General features: G+C 40.4%; 1 protein-coding gene across 6 annotated transcripts in view; it reads left to right on the forward strand.

Annotated features, from left to right (window-relative positions):
* TMPRSS2 (transmembrane serine protease 2) overlaps nt 1-14,910 on the forward strand; it is a 54,950-nt gene that overhangs the window by 12,126 nt on the left and 27,914 nt on the right. For 4 of the 6 annotated variants that reach the window (XM_073360158.1, XM_073360178.2, XM_073360128.2 and 1 more), the window contains exons 2-6: nt 1,876-2,032; nt 3,515-3,585; nt 4,492-4,687; nt 5,292-5,378; nt 12,757-12,876. In XM_073360158.1, coding sequence (XP_073216259.1) covers nt 1,975-2,032; nt 3,515-3,585; nt 4,492-4,687; nt 5,292-5,378; nt 12,757-12,876 — 532 coding nt within the window. In that variant the 5' untranslated portion in view covers nt 1,876-1,974. The remainder of the gene's footprint in view (nt 1-1,875; nt 2,033-3,514; nt 3,586-4,491; nt 4,688-5,291; nt 5,379-12,756; nt 12,877-14,910) is intronic. The other 2 variants (XM_073360187.2, XM_073360197.2) reach the window with 2 other exon arrangements.

The following is a 14,910-nucleotide window of genomic DNA, read 5'->3' on the forward strand; positions in this document are numbered from 1 at the left end:
GGAGGGATTTCAAAGGGGTTTACCCTTCCCTTTATATTTATGACAGAAGTGTTCTCCGACTGGTTTATGAATGTTATAATTCTTGACATCTGATTTGTGTCCATTTATTCTTTTACGTAGAGACTGTCCAGTTTGACCAATGTAAATGGCAGAGGGGCATTGCTGGCACATGATGGCATATATCACATTGGTGGATGTGCAGGTGAATGAGCCTCTGATAGTGTGGCTGATGTTATTAGGCCCTGTGATGGTGTCCCCTGAATAGATATGTGGGCACAGTTGGCAACGGGGTTTGTTGCAAGGATAAGTTCCTGGGTTAGTGGTTCTGTTGTGTAGTATGTGGTTGTTGGTGAGTATTTGCTTCAGGTTGTGGTCGGAGAACACTTCAATCTCTCTGGTCACGCAATCACAGACATGAAGGTTGCTATCTTAAAACAAAAAAACTTCAAATCCAGACTCCAGCGAGAAACTGCTGAATTGGAATTCATTTGCAAATTGGATACTATTAATTTAGGCTTAAATAGAGACTGGGAGTGGCTATTTCCCCTTGTTTTTTCCTCCCCCCCTCCCCCCCGATGTTCTGGTTAAACTTGGATTTAAACTTGGAGAGTGGTCAGTTTGGATGAGCTATTGCCAGCAGGAGAGTGAGTTTGTGTGTGTGTGTGTGTGTCCCCGGGGAAAAAAGTGGGGGGGGGGTGAGAGAGCCTGGATTTGTGCTGGAAATGGCCCACCTTGATTATCATGCACATTGTAGGGAGATTTCAGAGTAACAGCCGTGTTAGTCTGTATTCGCAAAAAGAAAAGGAGTACTTGTGGCACCTTAGAGACTAACCAATTTATTAGAGCATAAGCTTTCGTGAGCTACAGCTCACTTCATCAGATGCATATCGTGGAAACTGCAGCAGACTTTATATATACACAGAGAATATGAAACAATACCTCCTCCCACCCCACTGTCCTGCTGGTAATAGCTTATCTAAAGTGATCATCAGGTGGGCCATTTCCAGCACAAATCCAGGTTTTCTCACCCTCCACCCCCCCCCCCCCACACACACAAATTCTCTCTCCTGCTGGTGATAGCCCATTGTAGGGAGAGTGGTCACTTTGGATGAGCTATTACCAGCAGGATAGTGAGTTTGTGTGTGGGGTGGGGTGGAGGGTGAGAAAACCTGGATTTGTGCTGGAAATGGCCCAACTTGATGATCACTTTAGATAAGCTATTACCAGCAGGACAGTGGGGTGGGAGGAGGTATTGTTTCATGATCTCTGTGTGTATATAATGTCTGCTGCAGTTTCCACGGTATGCATCCGATGAAGTGAGCTGTAGCTCACGAAAGCTCATGCTCAAATAAATTGGTTAGTCTCTAAGGTGCCACAAGTACTCCTTTTCTTTTTATCTTCTATTGCTGTAGTCTATGTTTATACTACCAGGTTACAATGGCATAGCTATACTGCTGTAGTGCAAACATGGCCTAAGTCCTGGTCTATACCGAAAACCTAAGTTGACCTCGCTATGTTGCTCAGGGCCGTGAAAAATTCACACCCTCGAGAGATGTAGTTAGGCCAAACTAAGCCCCAGTTTAAATGCCATTGGATTGATGGAAGAATTCTTCTATCGATCCAGCTTAGCTACCACCTCTCGGGGGTGGATTAACTACAGCAATGGAAACCTCCCCCCCCACCCCCCCCTTCTGTTGCTATAGCAATTGTTTACGCTATGGTGCTAGGGCAGCAGACCTGCAGCTTCATAGCTGTGCCGCTGTAGCATCTGTAGTGTAGATGTAGCCTAAGTCTTTTATTTAAGAAGCTGACAAAGCAACGGGTATTTCTGAGGTTGTGTTGATTACCATTCTGTTTTCATATCACCTTTTCCAGAGAATAGAAAAACCCCTTCTGCGAAGTGTTACTCAACCACTGAGGTGGGGCAGAACTGCATGCCACCATTATATGATGTGAACAACTGAGTAAGAATGGATGAGACATAAAACAGAGGTACTGACGACTTGTGTTCACTGGATTCGTTGCCTTTCCTGTAAGTAAGAGTAAACGGTGTTAACCCCAGTGTCCTGCCCAGATAAGACTAATAGCATTCTGCTGACCTAAATTTCTCCTGTAGCTTTGACCGGTTCTGTTCCTGCCCTTGACCCCCACCCCCCGTCTTTCCTATTCTAAATTGCTGTGGAGTGTTGGGATGTTCTAACTGTTTAAGCCACTGGTGCAATCCACCAAAGAGGTAGCAGCAGTTTAGCCCTATTCTCCCCATTACCAATCTTCCTATACCACGGTCCCCTGTGCCAGGGCTCTGTGCAATCCCATCCTTCCTTCTCCTCCCCATTCATGGCTCCAGCCTAAGCCTGAACATCTATATAGGGCAATTTTATAGCCCTGTGAGCCTAGCACAGGCTTGCTGCTGGTGTTTGACTGCAGTGTACACTGAAGCAAAAATTTGCGCCTGTCTAAGGGGGAGACAAAGCCTGAGAGTATCAGTACTCTTGTTCTGAGAGCGAGCATGGCGTTCAGTTAACCTTCTTGGGCTGTGGGGCACTTATGCAGCTGGCTGTCACTTGCTGCTGTACAATAGTAAAGGCTGCATCAGTGTGTTGAGTTTTATAAAAGCATGTTTGTTTGCATGTAGCTTGAATGTAAAGATGAACTTTGTGCTGAAACTTGCACAGGAACATTCCTTTCTGCCTCTCCTTCAGTGCACCCAACAGGAGTTCATGTTTAATGTGTGGCTGCTTAATAGAGAGCAAACTTCTTCCCTTTTCTTTTCTGGGTGTGTGTGGTGGTCTAACTGAACTTGAAATTTTCCATGCCATTTTATTCTTAGTCCATAATGTAGCCTACATCCAGTGTTAATTTTGTAGTGTAGGGGAGGAGGATGGCTTTTTTAGTTTTGTCTCTTGTTAATTAGCCATCACTGCCTACCCTTCTCAACAATATTATTACATATTTGAGAGCTAGAGCCTAACAGGAAAACTCGGGTATTAAATCTGTAATGCTGCTAGGTTTATTTCATGCTGTTATATTTAGTTAATGTTAGAGGGTTGAGAAACTAATTACCTTTAATTTAGGCAATATATTTCTAGTTATAAGTGGATGAGTTAAGAGTGAAATGAAAGTCATAACTAAGAACATCACTGTGCTTGTTGGTTTGCATCTTAACTAGAGATGGTTGAAAAATGGTATTTCTGTCCTGCAGGAGATTGAGACTTTGAAATTCCCGAAGTGGGACAAAAAGTTAATCTCTGATTTCTTCCCCCCACCCCCAACAAATGAAATATTCTGAAAAATTTAGTTTTAACCTTTATTGTTTTGAGAAGATCAAAACATTCTTATAAATTATATACATATTTCAGTAATTTCCAGGTATGAATTTTGAAATCATATGTTCCTGCAGAACATTTTGATTCTGTTTGGAAATGGCATTTTCCAACTGAAAACTGCTGTCACAACTTTTTCAGCCCGCTCTAATTGTAACACTATGAATGCATGTGTTTTTGTATATTTACAGGTTATCCCAAGTTTTTCAAACACTTGAGCTGTCTCAGCACTGTTGACAAAGCTGAGATGGCTGTAAACTCAGTAAGTAGTTAAATATTCAATTTTGTTTTCTGTGGGTAGCAGCCTATTGAGTAATGAATTAATAGTCAGGTCCATTAAAAGTGGACATAGGTATGCATGATTTTATTTTTTTAAGAAGTTTCTTGACTTTAGTTTCCTATTCTATAAAATGGGGAAAATACTTGCCTGTATCACAGGGTATTGTGGGGATGAATGAACTAATTCTTCAAGTCTCTGATATCACAGTGATGGATGTAGTATATGAATCTAGCACTCTGCCATCAACTAATTTGTTCTATAGTGTATTTGGTAAAAGTAATGAAGTCTTATCAGATCTCACTACAGCACTCCGCTAATTAGCATTGAAGCTATGCTGTCAACTGGAAAATCAAATTTATTGCTGAAAAATTTGCACCGAACGTAGTAACTACCCCCTAAATTATTACAGCTGAAATAAGTTATCAGAAAAAAATATGCAATTTTTCCAGTTTGTTTGTTTGTTCTTTTTTCTTTTATTTTTCACTGTTTTTTCAATAAAAGAGAAACTAAGTGTGCAGAAGAGATTCTTAAGGAAGCAACATTTTTTTTTCTTTCTAAAGAAATTTAAAATCTAAAACATATTTAGAAGGTGATGTGATCTATTGAAAACTAGTTTTGGTGGGGTTTTTTTTGCTGTTTTTTTTTTTTTCTTTAAATTAATCCGTCAGTTGAATGTGTCTCTAAGTCTCTCACTCCACTTCTCAGGAGACTTTGTATATCTATTTTTGTGTGTGTGTGAGTGTAATGAATTTCTGAATGAGTGCAATGAGAATTGGTGGGCTTTTACTGTATTTACATAAGTGACGATGTTTTTTAGAAATGATTATATTGTTCTAACTTTGCAATATTAATGTTTTTTCCCACCTTCACCTCAATTTTGCTATTTAGGGGCTACCACCTTACTATGAAAATCATGGTTATCAGCCAGAAAACTTCTATATTTCCAGACAGCCTGTGGATGCTAACGTGTATCCACCATATTATCCTCCATCGGTGCCACATTATGTCCCAAGAGTTCCTGCTCATCAGTCAGCTCCCCCAGTAGTACAGCCAAAGCCGCCATCAGCAAAACTGTGCACGTCAAGTAAGATTTGTCTGGAGTTCTTTTTATGTAGACCGATCAAAACTTGTTTCCTTTCAAGCTCTTATGTTGAGGGACTATCCCAGGAGCACCTCTTTGTCCCTCAGGGTGCTAGGTAGCTGAACAAGTCAATTACTATTATACTTTTTTGTAAAAAAGTGTGAGGAGTTGAGTGGTTCTTTGAAGTGATGATGAGATGGAGAGACTCTAACATCTGAATTGCAGATTCACGCCTGCTTACTAGTGATTGAAAGCTGTCCATCTAAGGGCACGTCTTCACTAGCAACGTTAAAGCGCTGGTCATGGCAGCACTTTAACGTGGCTGTGTAGTCGTGGCATAGCACTGAGAGAGAGCTCTCCCAGCGCTATAAAAAACCCATCTCCACTGGGGAATAGCTCCCAGGGCTGGTGCACTGTCCACAGCGCTGCAACTTGCAGCGCTCAGGGGTGTGTGTTTTCATACCCCTGAGCGAGAAAGTTGCAGCACTGTAAAGTGCTAGTGAAGACAAGCCCTAATTTACTTGCAGGGAGATAGGGATGGAGGCTAGCCTAGTAAAATAATTTGTTTGCAAACCTAACTCTTCTTTTTCTCCCTTTTTAATTGCAGAAGTTAAGAAAACTCTATGCATCGTTTTATCCGTTGCAATAATACTATCGGTTTCCATAATTGCAGCTATGCTTATCTGGTATTTTGGTAAGGATGTGTTTGTGTTGATAGAAATTTTTTATTCAAAGCTAAAATGTCTTGAGTTTTTCCATTTCCCAACGTAAGTGTGTCATCTTCCAGAGGGTGGTAAATTAGAGCAGTAAACTCTTGTTATCGATCTCTTTTCTGAATGCAACTTATTTTAATATCTAAAAGCTTAATTATTTGCCATAACCAGTATCGCTGTTGTCCTTTCCTTTAACTTCAAATATATTTACATTTGATAAGTGTCCTTGACTCAGCAGCAACCTCTTATTCATCTGAATTCTCTGAGATCCCACAAACTGTTTAGCAACAGTTGGTCTAGGACAAGCTTTTGTACAACTATTTTAGTAATGTGATATCTAGGTATAACTGTGCCTCAGTGGGTCACAACTGAGGATGCCAAATTCAGGATGAACTGCTGAGAAATAGGGCAAATCCTATAGGGGATTAGCCACCAGTCTTGGGGTGTATCAAACCAGCAACAAAAGTAAACTTCTGTTTCACCACACTGGCTAACAAGAAGTCATAAAAATAGTTTCCTTGGGCATTCCAGTTCTTTTGTCACCACCAAAAACACTGGATTCAGAGATGAGTGGTTCTTTACAGCCAGTCTCATCAAAGAAAGGGTTCTTCTGATCTCAAAGGACCAGCCACACACCCAGGTCAATATACAACTTAGATCTTACCCAAAAATCACACTGATGCCAATCCTTTAGTATCTAAAATCTAAAGTTTTATTCATAAAAAAGAAAGAAAGAAAGGTGAGAGTTAAAATTGGTTAGAGGAATCAAATACATACAACAATTGCAAAGTTCTTGGTTCAGGCTTGTAGCAGTGATGGCATAAACTGCTGGCTTGATAAGTCTTTGGTTGCTTCCAAATCATTGGAAGGTCCTCAGTGCCTTGGTTAGAATGCTCCCATTAGTATAAGTTCATAGTCCAGAGGATTGAACAGGATAGAGGCAAAATGGGCTTTTTATAGCTTCTGCCATGTGGAGGGAATTCCAGTGTTCTCACTGTGGAAAATTACAGCAACAAGATGGAGTTTGGAGTCACATGGGCAAGTAACGTGTCCATGCATTTCGACTAGTCACACCAGGAAATTCCATTAAGTGTAGATAAGTGTAAGTCTCCCATGGTCCATTGTCAGTTAAATGTTCTTTTGATTGGCCACTCAATTTTAATAGTCCCTCCAAGATGTGCTGGCTAGCTACCTTGTGGCGTTACCCCAGGAGCAAACATTTGAAATCCAGATATAGAGCCAATACTCAATAGCTTCAAATACAAAAATGATACATGCATACAAATAGCAGAATTATAGTCAGCGAGTCATAACCTTTCCACAAACACCTCACTTGACAACCTTGTACAAAATTTATTGCAAATTTATGACAGTGGTTACAACAATGATCTATATGGTCATATTTTAATCAGATAACGTCACACTAGGATTAAGAGTGCAGTTTACCCCAGAGCAAAGGGCATTTATAAGGTCTAAGTGACATTGGGCTTTGCGTGAGCCCTGTGTAGTGGGATGAATTTAACCTAAGAGACTACTGATATGCACAAGGGCAGCCCATCCATATAGGTGAACTAGGCGGTTGCCTAGGGTGCCAAGTTAAATGGGGCACCAAATTTGAGGGAAAAAATAAAATAACGAAGATGTCATTATTTCAATTCTTGTGTGCATATGGAGGGAATATGAATGATAATTTCTCTACACTTCTGAGAATTTATTAATGTCAAATCTTTTGTTTACTGCAAAAATAATATTTTAGCGAATATATATATATATATATATATATATATATATATATATATATATATATATATATATATATATATATTTTCAATTTGCAACGTAGGGTCAAGATGACCCACTCCACAATTTTGATAAGCAATAACTCAGCCACAATGAAACGCATCCTCCAGCAGCAAGAGCTGCAATGCTAGTGACACCTAACTCGAATATACATCAAGGTCACATAGCTGGAGATTCATGTAGAGTGGAGATATCACCAATTGATACGTGTCAAACGGTCATTTTAACACATGTCGCTGGTAGATGGTTAAGAATTGAGTGAATACTGTGGAAAATTGTGTTTCTTGGTGCCAAAGAATAAAGAATAATGTCTTTCAGCATTATAAATCCATTATTAAACCTTAGCGTTATTATTGGGCTCTATAATGATGAACTTTTTCTTTGTTATAACTGGTTCACATGTAATAAATAAGGTCCATAAAAGAAAAGTAACAGCGTTAACGCTTAATAGACTAAGAAAGTGATGACGTCACACTCCAAGTGGGTAACCGTGAGGAAGGGGATTAGTTTCCAAACAATCGATGTTGGGTTATAATGTCAAAAAAGATCATTTTGTTTCCATGTAAATGCTGTAACTAACTGTTTTAAGAGGTGAGTGAGTGTATGTTACTAATCATTGGACCTTGCAGCAATCCCAACATGTCTTTTCCCTGCTTAAATGTGGTTTAAATTGCCAACCATGTGGTGGGTCAGCCATCCTTAATGCTATAATACTTGCAGTCAGGAACACAGTTAGTACGTAACATGCCCCATGGCAGAAAGAGGAAAAAGAAAACGCTCAAAAACTGAGTATCGTAAATGAAAGGCTGAGAAGGAAAAGGACCAAGCAAAACAGCAGGGATCCTTCCTGAAATATCTTCTCTTTTAATCCAAATAAAGATGGAAGCAGTTCACAGCATCCAGATGAAGGAATTTTACTTGGAGAGGAGGATAGCATGGAAGCAGTTTGGAAACCCAAGATGATGGAAACTTACTTCTAGATGAAGGCAGCTCACAGCATCAGACTGATATGGAAGTGGAGAAAATGTATTTATCTTCAGAGAGACATGCAGAATTTGAAGTAAATGAAGTAGAAAGAAGAAAGGATGAGGAAGTTACAAACAAGTTACAGTAAGGGGACCCAACTTCATAGCCCAGATGTGATGACAGTATGCGGCAACTTCTCGTGGAACATGGACCCAAAAAAGTTCGCGAATTTTCCTTTCCTAAGGATGGAAATAAAAGAAAATTCTCTGCTTAGCATTACAAGAGGAAACTCATTAATGGGGAAGAAATTCATCGAAACTGGTTACAATATTCAGTGTCGAAGGACTCTGTTTTGCTTTTGCTGCAAGTTGTTTAGAAATCAAGCAATTGGTACATCACTTACTGAAAATGGTTCAAAGGACTGGAAAAACATCTCTTCAATTCTCTCTTCACATGAAAGAAGTACAGAACATTTGGAATGTTTTCAAAATTGGAAAGAATTTGAATTATGATTGAAAAAAGGAAAAACTATCGAAGAAAATTTACGTGTGATCGAGGAAAGAAGAATACTGGCAACAAATATTAGAGCGTCTGTTTGCTTTAGTGAGAGTTCTTGGTGGGCAAAATTTAGCATTCTGCGGCCGCGGTAGAAGTGAAAAATTTATATACTCCAGGTAATGGAAACTTTTTAAAAAATTTGTTGAATACCTCGCTTTGTTTGATTCAGTCATGAAGGACCATCTATGTAAAATAACTGATCATGAAACACAGGTTCATTACTTAGGAAAAAATATGCAGAATGAATTGATTCAAATCCTAGCAAATGCCATTAAAAAGAACATTGTAGAAGCTGCCCATTCTGCAAAATACTTTTCAATAATACTGGACTGTACACCAGATGTGACTCATGTTGAACAAATGACGATCATTCGTTTTGTGGATATGGAAAAGTCTGCAGATGAAGATAATGTCGGCGTGCTCATAAAGGAACATTTTTTGCGTTTCTTACCACTGAAGGAGACGACTGGAGCATTTATGACTGAAACTATTCTACAAGAGCTTGAAACAGTGTAATTATCTGTTGAAAACTTACATGGCCAAGGCTATGATAATGGGAGTAATAGGAAGGGTAAAGACTTGGCGTGCAAAGGAGAATGATGGAAATCAATCCTAGGGCCTTTTTCGTTCCTTGCAATGCACATTCCCTGAATTTGGTTGTCAATGATGCTGTTAGGAGGCAAGCAGTTTCTTTCACCCAGTGCAACATGTTTGTGTTTTTTCTCAGGCTCAACACGCCATTGGGAGATTCTGACTCACCATGTGAATTCTCTAACTGTGAAACCACTTTGTCAGACAAGATGGGAGAGTTGCATTGATGCTTTGACGCCTCTTCGCTATGAACTTGGAAACATTTATGAAGCCCGAATTGAAATTTCTGATACTACCTTTACTGGGTCATCTGGCAATAAGGCACGTTCAGATGCAGAAGCTCTTGCAAATGGCCTTTCCAAGTTCAAATTTGTGACTTCACTCATTTTGTGGTATAAATTCCTTTTCAAGATTAACCTCACTAGTAAGCAGCTTCAGGAAAAGAACTTGAACATACGTTCTGCTATTCAAAAACTTCAGCAAACTAAAAATATTCTGGAGGAATTCAGAAGTGATGAAGGGTTCAAAAGAACACTGGTAGAGTCTCTTGAGCTTGGTGAAGAAATAGACTTTCCGACAGAATTTGAACCAGAGCCAGTTCGCATTCGGCAAAAGAAACAGCAGTTTTTGTATGACTGACAAAACACACCCATTCAGAACCCAAAACAAAGGTTCAAAGTGAATTTCTACTTTTCAGTCCTTGATACTGCTATTCACTTGGTTGATGAAAGATTTCAACAGATGCAGCAGCTAGAGTCCATACTTGGCTTTCTATATGATATCCACAGCTTTCAAAAGAAAACAGAAAAACAGATAAGAGAATTTTGTATAAAACTGGAGTCTGCATGGACTCATGAAAATTCAAAAGACATTGATGCTACAGATTTGTGTAGTGAGCTTCAGGCTTTTTCAAGACAACTTAAGAAACGTTCCACTCGTGAAGAAGTACGGAAGTTTGTCAATAGAGCATGAAATAACTGGAAAACTGGATCTAAAAGAACTCGTGACTGAATTTTCAAAACTTAAAGAAAGGAAAAGTAATGTTTTAAGAGCACAGAGTTTTTTATTTGAAGTGTTTTGTAAATACAGGTTAAAGTTCATTGAAGAGTTTTCTTATTTCTTTCTACATTGGATGTGGTGGTAATGGCAGTTAAAGCAGGATAACGTAATGGACGATTTCAGATTTGTAGTAATAAAAATTATAATTAACATTTTTAATGCATTTTTATTTGAAATTGGACTGAAATATCATCTAACTGTCTTGTACAAATTTATTCTGAAAATTTTGTGTCTTTTTATCAGATCTCAGAAACGTTGGTTGGATGGACGGACAAACCGAATAATTAAGCCTCTGTTTATTAAAAAAAAAAAAAAAAGCTTAAAAATATTAGAAGGAAAAAAGGGGCAAAATGTTTCCCAGTTTACCAAAAACCTCAGCCTAGATCTGCCCTTGGGGCTTGGGGGCTGGGGGCACCGATTGCATGGTTCACCTAGGGCACCAGTTGCTGGCAGCTAGTCTAGGGCCGCTCCTGGATATGCAGCCTCTGGAGTGAGGTTTTAAGTTATACAGCTTCCCCCTAACTGCAACCGTGAAGGGAAGAAAGGAAGGATCAGGTATGGTAGACATATTAGGCCTGACTAATTTTTCACAAGTGCTGCATAGAACTGATTGGAGCACTTTATTTCCATGAAATATGCTGTTTTGTCAAAGCTGAAATGTTTTGTGGAGATGTATTGGTTTTCACTAAACTTTTGAAGAGAAGGATTTCGGGTCTGGGGCAGAGGTAGACAGTTGGAGGTGCAGACACACCGAACACAACTTCCTGTGTCAAATGTGAACGCATTTCCTTAAACTGTCTGCAAATGGAATAGACCTCCTCTGGACCACTCTGGTGCTGAACACCAGCAGCTCCCACTTACTTCAGGTGGAGTCAGGAGAACTCATTAGCTCTTTAAAAAATATAAAATAAAATCAGACCCTCTATTCCATCTCCTAATATTAGGGCTGGTTCAAATAGTTTAATTGAAGCAGTTTTTCAGTGAAGAAACTACTTTTCCACTAAAACACAAATGTTCATTTTAGTAAAAATTTTCTGGTGGGAAGAACTGAAAATCTTGTAGTTTTCTGGGGCTTTTTGCCCTCTCTTCTTTTTCTTCCCCACACCTTTTTCATGAGTGAGTGTGTGTGTGAGATGGTGATAGTGAAAGGAACAGGTGAAGAAGAGTGAGGGGGAGAATTCAAAAAAGAGAATATTTCAACTCTCAAACTGGAAGACCAAGGAATTCTGGGGTTGGGTGTAAGGGAGGGAAAAACACTGACCCCCTCCACCCGAAGTTTGAAGTTTTTCATAGAGGAAAATATAACACTTTTGGACCAGTTTTAATGAACATATACAAAAAATTGCAGAATGACCCATTCAGTACAGAGTGGATTTTGCTTGATATTGAATTCACTTCCTCCTCACAAGAAGAAACTTTTCCTCATTTTTATAGTGATGATTTGAAATGGAATAAGCTACTTAATTGGCATCCTAACAGAAATCTGGCTCCCAAGCAGGCTGTTAAGTATATGTGTATAATTTCCTTAAATTTAGTCAAACACCTGTTGCTGGGCTTAAAACAGGGGCACCTGGGTAAAACTTAATGGCTTGCGTTATTCAGGAGGTCAGTCTAGATGGTCTAATAGTCCCTTCTGGCCTTAAACTCTATGAAAATTTATAATTGAGAACACTTCCAAAATGGGGAATGCCTGCTTAGATATTAATACCTATTTTAATATCCACCGCATGCATTAATCACACCAGTTACAGAATGCTGAATCTCTGAAAAGCAAGTTATTTTAAAAAGAGGTTCATGTATTCCTCTCATCTAATGGTCTGCTGCCCTTATAAAGTGAACAGTGTATCCCGGCAGGTCTGTCTTTGAGGTTTAAATTTATTTTTCAATATATTTTACAACCTTTGATTGTATGGGAAAAAATAGTGTTTTAAAAAAAAAAATCCTGTCCTGTTTAAAAATGGTATATATCTAGTGGTGGCAGTTAGTCTATATTAATTTCTTGCCTTTTTCATTTATAAATTAATCTTCAGTGCCAGCTGTGAGCTTAATGGTGCTAGTTTAGTTCACGGTTATCACCATCAGGTTTAACTAGCTAATAAACAAAAGTTTCCTTGACAGTTACCTCTGGCAACAGGTGCAATAGAATAGAAGAATATACATTCTTCCATTTTACCAGCCCTCTTGTCCATAGTTGTTTTGTATGTGCTTTCCCCAAATTGTACAAACAATCAAAAGCTCTTTCAACATATGCCTTGATTAAATTGATATTCTCCTAGAAAACTCAGCAGAAATCATAACAATTTGTGGCTCACTCTTACCTTAAGGATCCTTTTTAATGACCCCACACCTATCACCTATCTCCTTTCCACTCTGATCCCCTTGCAGAGGCCAATAGCTGTTTTGGCTCATCAATAGTGTGTGGATCTTCAGGAACATGTGTGTCACCATCTCAGTGGTGCGATGGAGTGGTCCACTGTTCCAATGGTGAAGATGAAAACCGATGTGGTAAGTATTTCAAGTATGCAGAGGTAAAATTGTTCTTGGAAACCTCTTGGTGACTTCTCCTTCCTTAGCCCTCATTTACATTAGAAAGTGGCACTAGCTTAGTTTAAGGTGTGACTTTAACTGATTTAGTTAAACCAGTTCAAATCCCTGTATGGACAGTTGTCTTTTGGTTTTAGAGTGGCTTAATATCAGTTAGCTTAAGTCCATTGCTAATGGAGTTGCTGGACTAAAATAACTCATACTTAAACCAAATCAAAATGTCCTCCACAGGATTTTGTGCCAGATCAGTTTAAAATCGCACCTTAAATTAAACTGGTGCAACTTCCTAATGTAGGGTATGTCTACACTACGAAATTAGGTCGAATTTATAGAAGTCGGTTTTGTAGAAAGCGTTTTTATACAGTTGATTGTGTGTGTCCCCGCACAAATGCTCTAAGTGCATGTAGTCAGCGGAGTGTGTCCACAGTACTGAAGCAACTGTCGACTTCTGGAGCGTTGCACTGTGGGTAGCTATCCCACAGTTCCCGCAGTCTCTGCTGACCATTTGAATTCTGGGTAGAAATCCCAGTGCCTGATGGGGCTAAAACATTGTCGCGGGTGGTTCTGGGTACATATCGTCAGGCCCCCCTTCCCTCCCTCCTTCCGTGAAAGCAAGGGCAGACAATAGTTTTGTGCCTTTTTTCTTGAGTTACCTGTGCAGACGCCATACCACGGCAAGCATGGAGCCCGCTTGTCTGTATGTCTCCTGGGTGCTGGCAGACGTGGTACTGCATTGCTACACAGCAGCAGTTTATTGCCTTTTGGCAGCAGACAGTGCAGTATGACTGGTAGCCGTCGTCGACGTAGTCCTGGGTCCTCTTTCAACCGACCTCGATGAGGTCAGAGGCGCCTGGGCAAACATGGGAGTGACTCAGCCAGGTAATTTCCCTTTTAAGTTTCGTCTCATGGCGATTCAGTCCTACCAGCAGTGCACTGTCTTTTAATCGGCAGCCAGCAGAAGATGATGGCCAGCAGTCATACTGCACCGTCTTCTGCCAAGCACCCTGGAGGTGACAATGGCTAGCGGTCGTACTGCCCAGTCTGCTGCCAGCAAGATGTATAAAGATAGGTGAAGTGGATCAAAACCAGAAATAGACCAGATTTGTTTTGTATTCATTTTCTCCTCCCTCCCTCCGTGAAATCAACGGCCTGCTAAACCCAGTTTTGAGTTCTATCCTTGAGGTTTTGAGTTCTATCCTTGAGGGGGCCATTCTGTTTCTCGCAAAGCCACCCCCTTTGTTGATTTTAATTCCCTGGAAGCCAACCCTGGAAGCCATGTCGTCAGTCGCCCCCCCTCCATCAGGGCAACGGCAGACAATCGTTCCGTGCCTTTTTTCTGTGCAGATGCCATACCACAGCAAGCATGGAGCCTGCTCAGATCACTTTGGCAATTAGGAGCACGTTAAACACCACACGCATTATCCAGCAGTATATGCAGCACCAGAACCTGGCAAAGCGAAACCGGGCAAGTAGGCAATGTCAGCGCGGTGACGAGAGTGATGAGGACATGGACACAGACTTCTCTCAAAGCACGGGCCCTGGCAATGTGGGCATCATGGTGCTAATGGATCAGGTTCATCCGGTGGAACGCCGATTCTGGGCTTGGGAAACAAGCACAGACAGGTGGGACCGCATAGTGTTGCAGGTCTGGGACGATTCCCAGCGGCTTCGAAACTTTCGCATGCGTAAGGGCACTTTCATGGAACTTTGTGACTTGCTTTCTCCTGCTCTGAGGCACAAGAATACCAAGATGAAAGCAGCCCTCACAGTTGAGAAGCGAGTGGCGATAGCCCTGTGGAAGCTTGCAATGCCAGACAGCTACTGGTCAGTCGGGAATCAATTTGGAGTGGGCAAATCTACTGTTGGAGCTGCTGTGATGCAAGTAGCTCACGCAATCAAAGATCTGCTGATATCAAGGACAGTGAGTCTGGAAAATGTGCAGGTCATAGTGGATGGCTTTGCTGCAGTGGGATTCTCTAACTGTGGTGGGGCCAT

This window comes from Lepidochelys kempii, chromosome 1 (genome assembly GCF_965140285.1).
Source record: "Lepidochelys kempii isolate rLepKem1 chromosome 1, rLepKem1.hap1, whole genome shotgun sequence".
Classification (NCBI taxonomy): Eukaryota; Metazoa; Chordata; order Testudines; family Cheloniidae; genus Lepidochelys; species Lepidochelys kempii.